Source organism: Chrysochloris asiatica, unplaced genomic scaffold (assembly GCF_000296735.1).
Source record: "Chrysochloris asiatica unplaced genomic scaffold, ChrAsi1.0 scaffold00033, whole genome shotgun sequence".
NCBI lineage: Eukaryota > Metazoa > Chordata > Mammalia > Afrosoricida > Chrysochloridae > Chrysochloris > Chrysochloris asiatica.
In genome coordinates this window covers 24,874,359-24,887,324 of record NW_006408551.1, presented here as the reverse complement: position 1 = coordinate 24,887,324, position 12,966 = coordinate 24,874,359, and the positions used below count along the sequence as shown (strand labels likewise).

Genomic DNA, 12,966 nt, shown 5'->3' with positions numbered 1-12,966 from the left:
TAAAGCTTAAGTTAATTTTCCTTTAAAAATATTTGTAAGCAGGTTTATTTCATTGAGAATGGAATCATTTAGTGGTGATACACAAAAAACTCAGCATCTCTAAAAACAATTAATGTGAGTGAGTTAGTAATGTGAGTGAGTTACAATATCCATTCAGAGGCATTGGTAACCCGAAAGGATCCCGTCTGAGGAAAGGCAAAACCAAATAATTAAACCCATTGTCCTCGATTCAGTTCTGACTTACAGCAACCTTGTAGCACGGAGTAGAACTGTCCTATAGGATTTCTAAGACTGAAATCTGTATGGAAACACTGTCTTATCTTTCTCCCAAGGAGAGGTTGGTGGGTTCGAGCCACCAACCTTCTGGTTAGCAGTGAAGTCATTACCCATTACACCACCAGTGCTCCCTGAGGAAAGGCAAAGGAGGACTAAAGCAGTTTCACTTGGTCATTAAAATGAACTCCTCTAGATCACAGTCTTTACTGACTTTACTGAATAATATGTTGTTTCTAAGTGCCGTTAAGTCAGTTCTGATCTTTAGCGACTCTATATAAGGTTTCCAAAGAGCGGCTGGTGGGTTTGAACTACTGACCTTGTTGTGGTTAGCAGTACAGTGCTTATCCTACAGCTCTGCACCATTTAAAGTCTTTATATTCATGGTGCTTCAACCAACTCTCAAGGAGTTTTTTGCATTGAAATAGACCTATTTTGTGAGGAAGCGCTTGTTTTCCTTTTTTCTAAATTATTAGATAGATGAGTATAAAGAACATTCATTTAAAATCATGTAGAATCTTTTTAAAAGACCATTTTTGATCAGGACTCACCTAAGTAATGTGAATGGTCTATTTCTTAGCTGAACTAGTTATCTGAGCAGCATTTCAACTTATTTTTCACTATCAAGTATCAATATGTTTTTAGCTTCTTCACTCGGAGAGATTTTATTATTATTATTAAGCTTAAACTTGGTTCTTCTTAGCAACTGCTCCCGATACACTCATTCTCACATTTTTTAGGATTTTCAATTTTTGAAAACTTTTTCTCTCTCCTCTTAGAGACATGGGACAAATGCCACTGATGAGAGGTGACAACTTTCCGTCATAGGGTAAGCTGACGATGACATGGAAGTGGAAGGAAGCTCACAGGCTATGCTGGTGCTGGTAAAGGTTACCAAGGCTTGGGTGGAATCACATGACTGCTTTTCAATATCATCAGAGTTAACAGACATGAGGCTTGGGTGGTTTGATCTTGTCCAGAAGTGGGTTTGCTTTCCCAGGCTCCCCAGATCCTCTTTAAAATGTGGATTGAAAAGAATGTAGAGAAGGGGATTGAGACATGCAGGAAGTGGAACAATTACCAGAAGAATAAACTTAATAACTTCCGGACTTATGAATGTGAGGTTTAGTAAAGAAGAGAAGGACAAAAAGGCCACAGGGCAGTAGAGGATGCAGTTGGTGAAGAGCAACAGAGCAATGTGCTTCACCATGGACCAGTCCCAAATATTCTCCAGGTCTCCCTTTTCCAAATTGCAGTAGAGCTTGGTATAGACAATGGTCATTACGAGGAAGCAAAGGGAGTTCAGTAAGACCAGAGCCACCATGTAGCCAGTGGTGGTGGGCTCCCCAAAGGGCAGGGGCAGGCAGAACGGGGAGGCGCTGTACTCACTGCCACCCAGCAGGGGCACCGCGGCAATGGTCAGGGCCAGCACTACACAGAACAAAACGAGCGCTTTCACACTGGAAAAAGCAGTTTTTGTTTCAAATTTTGCAGAACATTTCACAGAGAAGCCTCGCTCCAGAGCTGCCAAAGTAAGCAGGAAAACAGATGACTCTGAAGCAAAAATGGATAGGAAACTGATGACTTGGCAACCAACCCCCTTCTCCCACCATGCACCATATTGTGCAAAGCTGCCAAAAGTGAATGCATCCACACCAGCCAGCATAGCACTGGAGACCCCCATGAGCATGTTCACCACTGCTATCAACCCAATTAGTAGTTTTATGGAGGAAATATACAGAGGGGATCTGAAGACTGTTGAAGTTACCAAGGCATTGCAAGTAAATGCCAAAACCGCTATGGTCCACACTCCAATTCGGTTCAGCCAGCTACCGAAAAGGTGTTCACAGGGCTTGAAGGGACCTAAAAGTCCAAGAATGAAAAAGACTATCAAATTAGGGTTTATGATTTTTGCCAAATTACATTTTTGTATCTCTCATTTGGACACCAGGAGAAAAAGGTCAAAAACAATCTTAGTGACACATCATGCCTATACACTCTCGATTTTCTCAAACCATTGCTATTGGTTGGTAGTTTCCGCAAAAGATTGGGTGCACACTCTAAGTGCTTGTGTTTCCAGGTTTTATGTAGAGACAGGGAAATGGTGGGTTTACATTGCTTGACTAAGGTACGCAAAATACAGTGTTAAGGCCAAGTAAAAAGCCAGATATTCTCAATTTCCACTGCATTTTTTTTAGAATGCTTCAGAAAAGTTCCCTAGGCAGAGAAAGAGAAGCCCAGGGGAATGCTTCATAGTTTTAGAACAGGAACTATGGACAGTATGGAGGGGCATTTTGTGCAAATCCCATTTTAGTTGTAGACATTTGATGTTTGGGAGCAAGGAACAAACTAATTGTTGAAAATAAATACCAAGTTAAAAACAAAACAATCCTGTTGCCAAGGAGTCAGTTCCAACCAGGGCTTCAAATCGGTTCATTCTAGTTTGGTCTCAGCTGAGGATTGCCTTCCAACCTCAGATATGCTGAATCAAAATCTACAGTTTAACAAGATCCCCAGGTGATTCTTATATATACATCTGTATAAGAATGTGGGAGAAATACGAGGCTTTCTGCTCCTGTAAAGATTTATAGCCTCAGAAACCCTATGCAAGGTTGCTATGACTTACAACTGACTCTACGGCACACCACCACCACCATATAAAAATTACCTGGGGATCTAGTTAAATATGTAGATTTTGATTCAGTATATCTGTGGTAGAAATGCAAATTCTTAACAGGAAGTTGTACAGGAATGAAGCGATTCAAAGTCTTGATTATGACTCACAGTGACCCCATGTGCTAGGGTAGAACTGATCTATAGGGTTTTCTTGGCTGTAAACTTTACAGGATCAGATTACCAAACCATTTTTCCATAATGCCACCAACCTCTAAGTTGTTGTTAAGTGCTGTTGAGTGAGTTCCGACTTAAAGTGACCCGGGTGTACAGGGATTCCAAGGAGCAGCTGGTGTGTTTGAACTGTTGACCTTGTGGTTCACAGTCCAGTGCTGATCCTACATTGAGTGCAAATTGTTTATACCACCCATGGACTTTCAACCTTTCCCAGCTTTTTTTTTTTTTTTTTTTTTTTTTGTTTTATTGTTTGTTATGTGATAGTTTACATGTGAGAACATTAGCTTTACATTCATCCTATGTACCATCAGTTAACAGTATTTCTCTCTATTCAATTTTTTTTTTTTTTTTTTTTTTTCTTTTCTGTTTTTATTGGCCCATCCTGTTTCTGGGAATGGGGAAAACAAATTCAGTATGTATATACGTATACATACTGAATTGTTGGTGTAGTGGTTAAGTACTATTGAATAAGTTCCAACTCATAGTGACCTGAATAGGGTTTCCGAGGAACGGCTGGTGAGTTTGAACTGCTGACCTTGCAGTTCAAACCACCTTGTGGTCCAGTGCTTTATCCTACAGTGCCACACCAGGACATACTGGAAAAAAAAAAAAATATATATATATATATATATATAGTCCTGGTGTGGTGCTGTGGGCTAATGCATCAGACTTCAAAATCGTTTGAACTGCAAAGTCTGTGGTTCAAACTCACCAGCGGCTCCTTGGAAACCCTATACAGGGTCGCTATGAGTTGGAATTGACTCGACGGCACTTAACAACAAAATATATATCTATATCTCTATAATTATGGCAAATATATTTGTAGCAAATCATTTGCCTTTTCAATCATCTTCACATATATAGTTCAGTGACATTAATGATGTTAACTTGTTCAACATCATTATCTTTTATTTAAATTTGTACATACAAACCATTGTTTACTTTCACCAAATGGCTATTAAGTACTGTTTATTTAATATTTTCTAAATAAGAAAACTTAGAATAAACTGTTTCCAAAAAAATCAGTGATTATCCAAAGCAAGACTGCTGTTGTTAAGTGTCTTAGAGTAAATTCTGACACACAGTGACCCTATACAGGGTTTTTGAAGCTTTTTTAAGTTTTTGCAGGAGCAGAAAATCTCTTCTTTCTGCTTGGGCCATGGACCTTGGATAAGCAGTCCAGTGCTTATCGTATGGAACCATTGCACTCCCCAAAGCAAGACTATCATGTATTATTTGCAGGCTAAATGGCAAATAACTTCATCAATTCTACATATGCTTCTAACTACTTGCTTGATTCTTTGGGTGCTGTTAACCTGAATCACAAACCTCCCACAAAAAGCCTATTATGAATTGAGACCATTTCCAGAGAAAGAAGAATTCTATTTTACAGGTCTCCACAGGAAGGCATACTGATGAGCCACAAAAGTGGCCCAGATTTTCCTTTAAAGTGTCACTGCAGTGTTATTGATCCCTTGGAATCCATGCTGTGGAGTCCTCCTGAGGCACTTGGGTACCTCTCTTACCTGGGGAAGGTGAGCACTGCACTGAATGAAGGGCTTTCAGGTCTTCCTCAAAGTCAAACAGAAACTCTTCAAGATCACGTTCGTCTGCAGGAATAAAAAGTCCTGGAATGATTAGTCCTGTCATTCTGTTTTGGAGGGACTAAATCCTAGGGAAGAGAGGCCTGGATTGCCCTTGAGACTTAAATTGTTGCAAAGGGGGAAGTGAAGGCCAGTCTTTGTGCTTTTCCTGGGCTCTGGCTTTCTTTCTTTTTCATCTTTTTACTGTGACTTGAATGAACATTTACAGAGCAGATCATCAGTTTCATCAAGACTGCCATTCCCTCAATGTAACATCATGTAGCTCACTTTCTTCCTGTGTTTCTTGTCTCTATTCCTTCTTTCCTCAACCTTCTAAATTTTAACCTTGGGTCAATACTGCCTTTTTAATCCTGAATGGTTGATCATTCTATGGTATGCATACCTCACTAGGACTGTTGTCCCCTTATATTATCTATTTCTTGGATAAAAATCGATCCACGGAGGTGAGGTCAACTCCATGCCTGAAGGTGATCAAGGGTCACAGTCTTGGTTTTCCACCAATCTCTGTCTGACCAGTGTGCCAGGTCATTTTAAAAAATTTTTTTTTATTTTTATGACTTTGAGTTTTGTTCCACATTTTCTCCTACTCTCTCCAGGACCTTCTAATGTAATCCTTTCAGATCAGTTGATAGGGGTAGCCAGGTGCCATCTAGTTCTTCTGGTGTCAGGGTGGTAGAGACTGATGTTCCCCTGGTCCATTAGTCCATGGGACTAATTGATTCCAAGTAACTTCATTCTTCATCACTCTTCTTTCCTCCAGACAGGCGAGAGGCCAATAGTTGCACCCTAGATGGCAGCTCTTGAGGTTTTAAGATCCCAGTCATTACTCTCCAAAGTAGGATGCAGAACATTGTCTTTACGAGCTGTTACGTTAATTGACCATGGCATCTCCCAAGACTATGATCCTGAACCCCTGGCTCTGGCTTTCTTGAAATTTGCCTTTGGATGTTTTACTCAAACTATTATGTGATATTCTATTCCAACAGAACTGGAGGTAGTGGAGAGTGATGCCCGACTCCTGGTAAGCACATATAAACCCTCTCCTCTTTTTCTTGCTCCTTGAAGCTCACATTGGCCCCAAATTGAACTGACCTAAATTAAAGAGTACCTGTGAGACTTTGCATATAGTAGAGGAAATGCTTTCTCCAATTTGCTGATACTTCGGATAGCCAAATGTTCTGGGTTGTGTTCTCCAAGTATAAGAGGGATAATCAGACAAAGTATCAGTTTTTCCTGGCGAGTTCTGCATGTTATTATTGTTGTTGTTAAGTGCCATCGAGTCAGTTCTGACTCATAGCGATCCTGTATAGGGTTTCTGAGGAATGGCTGGTGAGTTTGGACCACCAACCTTGCAGTTAAAACTGATCTTGAGGTCGAGTGCTTATCCTACAGCACCGTACCAGAGGACAAATCAAATAGCTGCTTGGTGTCTTGATTAGCTAACCATGATACAGGAGCGGCATTATCCAACCTATGTTCCTAAAGGTTCTGGTTTAATTGCCTTGGTGTGGGGCTTGAGCATGAATTAGTACATTATAAACACTTCCATGTGATTCTACTATGGCCTGAGGTTGAGCATCATGACTCTTAAATATAAGGTCTATGAAGGTGCTTGAAGTACATTGTGTACCTGCTAGGCCTAGAACAGTGTCTGGAGGTTTTTTCCTTTGTAGTGAATAATGTAGTAGAAGTGGTTGGTGAGACAGGAAGAGTAAAAATTACAGCAAGAACAAGAGCAAGACATATGTTGTATCCTAAAACGAAAACAAAAAGAAAAACCAAGGGTCAAAATGTCAGCTCCTGAAATAGACAGTGTGCAGGAAAAAAATGTTAGGTGGTCTGTAGACAGACTGAATCATATTTGCTTGGGAGCTGACAAACGATTATAGTCTAAGGATGAAAAGCAAGTCTACTTAGACCCTGTATGAACTTGCAAGGTTGGCAGGGAAAGAAGAAGGGGGGCTGCCAGAGCGCCTCCTCATTAGCACAGGTGTGGTTTGAGGTGCATTGCATTCTATTTAAGTAATGTCTTACATTCAGGAAAGTCAAGTGTTTTACAGACATTATCTCATTTCACCTCCCTGACAGATGCCCCTGTGGGGGTGGGGGTGAGACAGGAAAATGTTTTTCAATTAACTGGATAAGAAGTTAGATTCTTAAACCCATCTGCTAAAATTGGGAGACTTCTAAAATGCCTATATTCTCTACTACCTCAGGCTATAAGAATAAAAATGGGTTATATCTTTTTCAGAAGAAGGTTCAGAAAGAAATTTAAAAATGCTATCACTGGAATGGGGCTCTTTTGAAAGACTATGAAAATATTTATGCCAATATTAGTAATTGCCTCTGAGGACAATATCTGCTCAGGAGGAATCTAAATCGAAATATGACTATATTATACTTATAGAAAAGCTTTAGAGTTAACCCTGAGGACCTTTCTCTTTCTCTACGAATCTTTTTAAAAAAATGAAATTAATTTTCAGCTTGTTGGGATGGTTACATGGGAACTTGTATGGAGTCAGATGATCTGTTCTATTACTTTTCAAGAACTGTCCAGCCACAGTTCCATTACCATGACTTATAAGGTCTTACCTTGAACATGAAACAGTCCAGTGTCTTTCTTATGAAGGTCATCTACTGTGCTGTTGTCACCTTTATTCCATTGATTAGAAACTTTATAGACATTCTCACATACTCCAAACGCACAACACTGGTAAGCATGAGGCATTTCTATAACCCTTTATATGAACAAAAACAAAATGAAAAAGTATACACTTCAAGGAATGAGTCATTAGGTATGGTATTCATCTTTGACTCCATAATTCTACCTTTGGATTTTATCCTAAATCAAGAATCCAAAACAAACTACGTGCATAAAGATATTCATTACTGTGCTATTTATACCAAGAATTTTATTTATAACAACAAAATGATTGCTATGAAATGTTGATAATTGTTGAAGTTATATGATGGGTATATTAGTTTCTCTACTTTTGTGTATGTGTGAAAATGTGCATCATAAAAAGGTTAACAAAATGATTGCTAGGAAAATTGTAGTGGCATAGAAAGTATTTATAATTTCAAGTATGTAGACAGTGTACACACTGTGACTCTAATAATTAAAAATCCATTGGAAACAAAGTTTGGAAAGAAATAGTATAAACAGGTTATTCGTGGAGGGGGAGGGAGTGTTTTTTTTTTTCCTTCCTTCTACTTTCCAAACTCTCTTGTAAGGCTATATTACTTTCATGGCTATCAAAGTATATAAAAAGTGCTATGTCTTTTTTAAAAAGCATATAATCTTTTAAAGGACTTCTTTATCAGTAACAAGCATAACAGGTTTTAAAGAGCATAACTTCCTCAAACAATATCAATTTAGTAGATTTTATTAGAACATACACACAAATTAGATGAATTAGAAACTGTAAACAGGAGTATAATAATGTTATATGTTATTTGATTACATGCTCTAGTTTATATCCTATGGATCAATGGTTTTGAGACTCTTTCCATGAACTCTGTGATTCAGGAGGTATCTTTGAGAAAGAAAGGAAATGTGGTCAGGAAGGCACACTCTCCCACTTCAGGGCTTGTCCTAACAATGCCCCAGGGGTGGGGGACTTGAGGGCATGAAATGCAACTCAAAAGGGTTCCATGACCTCATAAATTTAGAAAACCCGCTATAACACATCCATTATTTCACATGACCACAAATGTATCTTATTAGTTTTAATGACAAACTCACTTGAGTTCTGGAAAGTTTTCAGATGATATCAAGCTCTGTAAGGCATGATTTCCTGTTAATTTTAAGTGAGTTAAACCATGTAACCCAGTTACAGGAAAAGACGACAGGCGATTGGATGATAGATCCCTGCAAAACATCAAACAACATTGGCTTTTAGTCTGTTAGCATAAAAAATTTAAGTGAAAAAAAGCAACCTAAAGATGATTAAACTGCTCAATAAAACTTCCAAGCAGGGTTCTTACTCTTAATTGTAAAAGTAGCCATTTTGGTTTTCGCTCCTGATAACTCCTCTATTTATAATCAGAATTGCAGGGAGGACACACTTTAGTTGCATCCAAATTGCAATTTTTACATTCAGTTTCATTTCGCAGGGTGGGGACAGCTAGAATCAAGTGGAAAGTGCTATATTTAATTTGAAAAGTGATGTTACCTTTGGATTGGGGTGGGGAAAAAAGGTGCAGGGAGTTTATTCTTTCTCTCTCCTTTCAATATCGCTTCTTACCAAACCCTTCTTTTTCTATTAGATGAGGGAGATAAGGGGGATGGGAATGTGGAAAACAAAAATAAAGAGGAAAAGAATAGTTTTCTATCAGTCAAGATGGCAAAGAACAAAATGCAAGCCCTTCAGAACTGAGTCGATGTCTTATTCAATTTTCACCTGTTACTTAGCAAAAATGGAAAATTTACCTGACTAACCAGAACCAGCTGTTCCCCAGAGCGTCAATTATCTACTTAAGGGCCCATATGGCTTTGGAGAGGCAAGGAAAGCTCCTCCCTGACTCTAAGGCGGCTGTAGGCGTGGGGGACATGGAGAGTCTGGCAATCTGTACATTACAAACTTTCTCAGCAAAACCAATATTTTTATTAACTAGAGGGTCCCCAGTTATTAAAAGACATGCCATAAACAAGTAGTGAAGCACTTACAGTTTTATTAGAGATGGCAAAGTAGCAAATGCATTGGACTGAATGATAGCAATTTTGTTCCAAGCTAAATTTCTATGGAAAAAAAAAAAAAATGAGAGGGTTACATAGAAAAAGAAAAATGTGTGAAATTTTGCCACATGCATTCGTTTTTCTACAAAACTTTAGAACAATTAGTTCATCAAATAAATCATCCTTCAGAAAAAGGTATTGATGGCATAAAATAACCAGAGAGAACTTAAAGTCAACTTTGTTAAAAGCAATCAAGGAAAATAAATCATCATTCAGGTGGATATTTTAGTTTTTCACTTTTTTCTTACAAAAAGTTGAATTTAACATGGTTATAAAATTTTATTACATTTCTAAGATGAGTGGGGGTAGAGAGTGAGAAGAAAGGAATTTCTTCTGCCGAGCAAGTAAGTTTTAAATTATAAATTGTCCCTGAATGTATAATGAAACTCAGCAAGAATTTGTATACATCACCCATAGATGTCATGCAGTGAGACAAACACAAGATGCTTCCAAGAACTTCCCAATGAAAAAGGCCAACATATAAATTCTTAATGAACAAAAGAGGGACTAATGTGCTAGAAACAAAATCCTATGATAGCAATGAAAAACAATTTATGAGGAAATAAGATTTATGTGCTCTTCCCTTTATCCACAGGCATAATGAAATATAGATACTTTAGCAGAATTAAAAATTTCAGTAACAATTTTTTTAGATAAATAAGAACTTCCATCTTTTAATAAAGGAACTGTGGATTTATGGTTTCTATTTAAAATATGCCTAGCAAATGTTGTTAGGTGTCATTGAGTTGGTTCTAACTCATAATGACCCTATACACAACACAACGAAAACTGCCCTGTCCTATGCCAGCCTCACAATTGTTACGCTTGATTGAGCCTATTGCTGCTGTCACTGTGCCAATTCATCATATTGGAGGTCTTCCTCTTTTTTGCTGGTCATCCACTTTACCCAAGCATGATGTCCTTCTCCAGGGACTGGTCCCTCTTGATAACATGTCCAAAGTATGAGAGGTGAAGTCTTGCTGTACTGGCTTCTAAAGAGCATCCTGGCTGTACTTCTTCCAACATAGATTTGTTTTTCGGGCAGTCCATGGAATTTTTAATATTGCTTTTCAATGCCATGGCTGAAATCCATAAATTAATTCTTCTGTGGTCTTCCTTAGTCATTGTCTAACTTTCACATGCATATGAGGCTATTGAATAACATGACTTGAGTCAGGTGCATCTTAGTTCTTAAATTGATAACTGTGCTCTTGAACACTTTAAAGAAGTCTTGTGCAGTAGATTTGCCTAAACAAATATGTCATTTGATTTCTTGGCTGCTGCTTCCATGAGTGTTAATTGTGGATCCCGGAAAAATGAAGTCTCTGACCACTTCAATCTTTTCTCCATTTATCATTGTTATTTATTGGCACAGTCGTGAGGATTTTTGCTTTCTTTACACTGAGGTACAATCTACATTGAAGACTGTAGTCTTTGATCATCATAAGTATTTTAAGTCCTCTTCAATTCTGGTAAGCAAAGTTGTATCATCTGCATATCACAGGATGTTAATGAGTCTTTCTCCAAACTTTGCACTATGTCTTTTTTCAGATAATCTAGCTCCTTGGATTATTTTCTCAGCATACAGATTGAATAAGGGTGAAGGCTTTCATTTTATTGTAGCCTTGCTGCACATCTTTCCTGATTTATAACCATTCACTATCCCCTTGTTCTGTTCAGATGACTGCCTCTTGGTCTATGTACAGGTTTCTCGTGAGCACAATTAAGCGCTCTGGAATACCCATTCTTTGAAATTTTATCTATAGTTTGTCATGATCCACACAGTCTTTGCATTGTCAACAAAGCACACGTAAACATTTTTCTGGTATGCTCTGTTTTCAGCCAAAATCCATCTGATGTCAGCAGTGATATTCCTCTCGCCACATCCTATTCTGAATCTGGCTTGAATTTCTGGCAGTTTGCTGTTGATGTACTCTTTTTATTTTAAGTTTTTATTGTGAGGTTTATATGGGAGAACATCAGTTTTACATTCATTATATCGTATTTCGTTTCATTGCAATGATTACAATCCCCTCCATGCTTCATCAAATAACCATGGTCATCAGTACACAGCCCCTTTCCCTCCCTGATTTCAGTGTCCCCAGTCGCTCCATTTGTCCACATCATCATCTCTGCTCCATTCCTGGCGTCACTGCCTCTCTGTGTAGGGTCCCGCTCTCTGCTCTTCTCACTTGATGGTCCCAGGGACCTCCGCTCCTGGGCTTCAAAATCAATCACTCCCCTCCTTTTGTCAAAAAACATCTACCTCTATATTTCTGACCATCATAGTCAGTCCTGATGGCAATTATTCACTATTGTATCACAAGAGTCTTATCCCCGTTTCTTTTTGCCAGTTCGGTCCCAACAGATTGGAAATCATTCAGTGGAGGTTCTACCTACCCCTACTCCATCTGGAACTAGGCTCCCTCTAGAAAGCTTATAAGCCAGTCACTTCTTGCCTTTAGAGGCATCCCCACTTTGGGTAGCCAATGTCTATGTTGCCCATCCCTATCAACCCTGTGTACCAATGGGGTGGGAGTGATCCTTGCTGTAAAGATTTGTTCCCTTTTTTTGAGCTACTACATCCATAAGTATAGGTAAAGTTCATCAAATAATAGCAGGTTACTCCCTCCCCCCCTTCTTTCTTCTTCTAGTCGAGTTCTGATCATCCAGCCATAGAAGCCAGGTCAAGTAGATACTATCTGCAAGTATGGGTGTTCCTGTGCATCTCCCCTCACTTCGTATCAGCTGGGTGCCTCACTCTCCACTTTAGTCCTCTGTGTCCCTGTCACTGCCTCTGGGTCCAGGGATCCCCAGGTCTTCCCATACTGCTGGCCATCCAGGTCTCCACCCGGGTTCACAGGGGTCTACTGAATATGGTTGGACTTAGCTAATGACTTCATTGCTGTTTTTTCCCCTCTTCCCCTTCTCGGTGACCAATGTGGTCACCAGCCAGACCACATGCCTGTTCATGTATTCCCCTTGAGTGTTAGTCTTGAAAGGGAGTTTGCTCTGAGGGGTCTGGACCACTTGTCTTGATGGCTCCCTGGTGAATAGCTTACTTGTTCTTGTAGTAATCAATCAGACTGCTGTTATTGTTTCAGATTTTTCCTGCCAGTCTTTCTTTCATGAAGTATCTTCTGTCCTTCTAGCTGCTCCAGGCTGGTCTACTCGTCCTTTCCAGTGGAAATTTCCCACCTCAGATGATTCTGGATGGGGTTCTGGTTTCCCCCTATGTTCTTATGCAATGTAAAGGCTCCACAGGAAGCCTCTTTCACAGAGCAACTTCTAGCCCCCTTTAAGGTATTCCAGTCAGCTATAGGTTGAAGACGGGCTTACAAACTTTCTGTAGTGATGTTTCTGGCTATTCCTTTCTCCCCTCCCTCAAGTATCTATTTTACAATGGTAGGCAAGGGAAACCAAGATTCAAAAGACAGCCAAACACCTGTTGATGTACTCTTGAAGCTATTTTTTAATTATCTTCAGCAACATTTTATTTGC

The 12,966-nt window shown here is 39.1% G+C and overlaps 1 protein-coding gene across 3 annotated transcripts in view; it reads right to left on the bottom strand.

Annotated features, from left to right (window-relative positions):
• Window positions 1-953: 953 nt before the first annotated feature.
• Window positions 954-12,966, bottom strand: part of LGR5 (leucine-rich repeat containing G protein-coupled receptor 5) — a 209,029-nt gene continuing 197,016 nt past the window's right edge. For 2 of the 3 annotated variants that reach the window (XM_006859559.1, XM_006859560.1), the window contains 5 exons: window positions 9,397-9,468; window positions 8,473-8,598; window positions 7,320-7,465; window positions 4,650-4,733; window positions 954-2,136 (listed from right to left, as the gene is read on the bottom strand). In XM_006859559.1, coding sequence (XP_006859621.1) covers window positions 1,049-2,136; window positions 4,650-4,733; window positions 7,320-7,465; window positions 8,473-8,598; window positions 9,397-9,468 — 1,516 coding nt within the window. In that variant the 3' untranslated portion in view covers window positions 954-1,048. The remainder of the gene's footprint in view (window positions 2,137-4,649; window positions 4,734-7,319; window positions 7,466-8,472; window positions 8,599-9,396; window positions 9,469-12,966) is intronic. The other variant, XM_006859561.1, reaches the window with a different exon arrangement.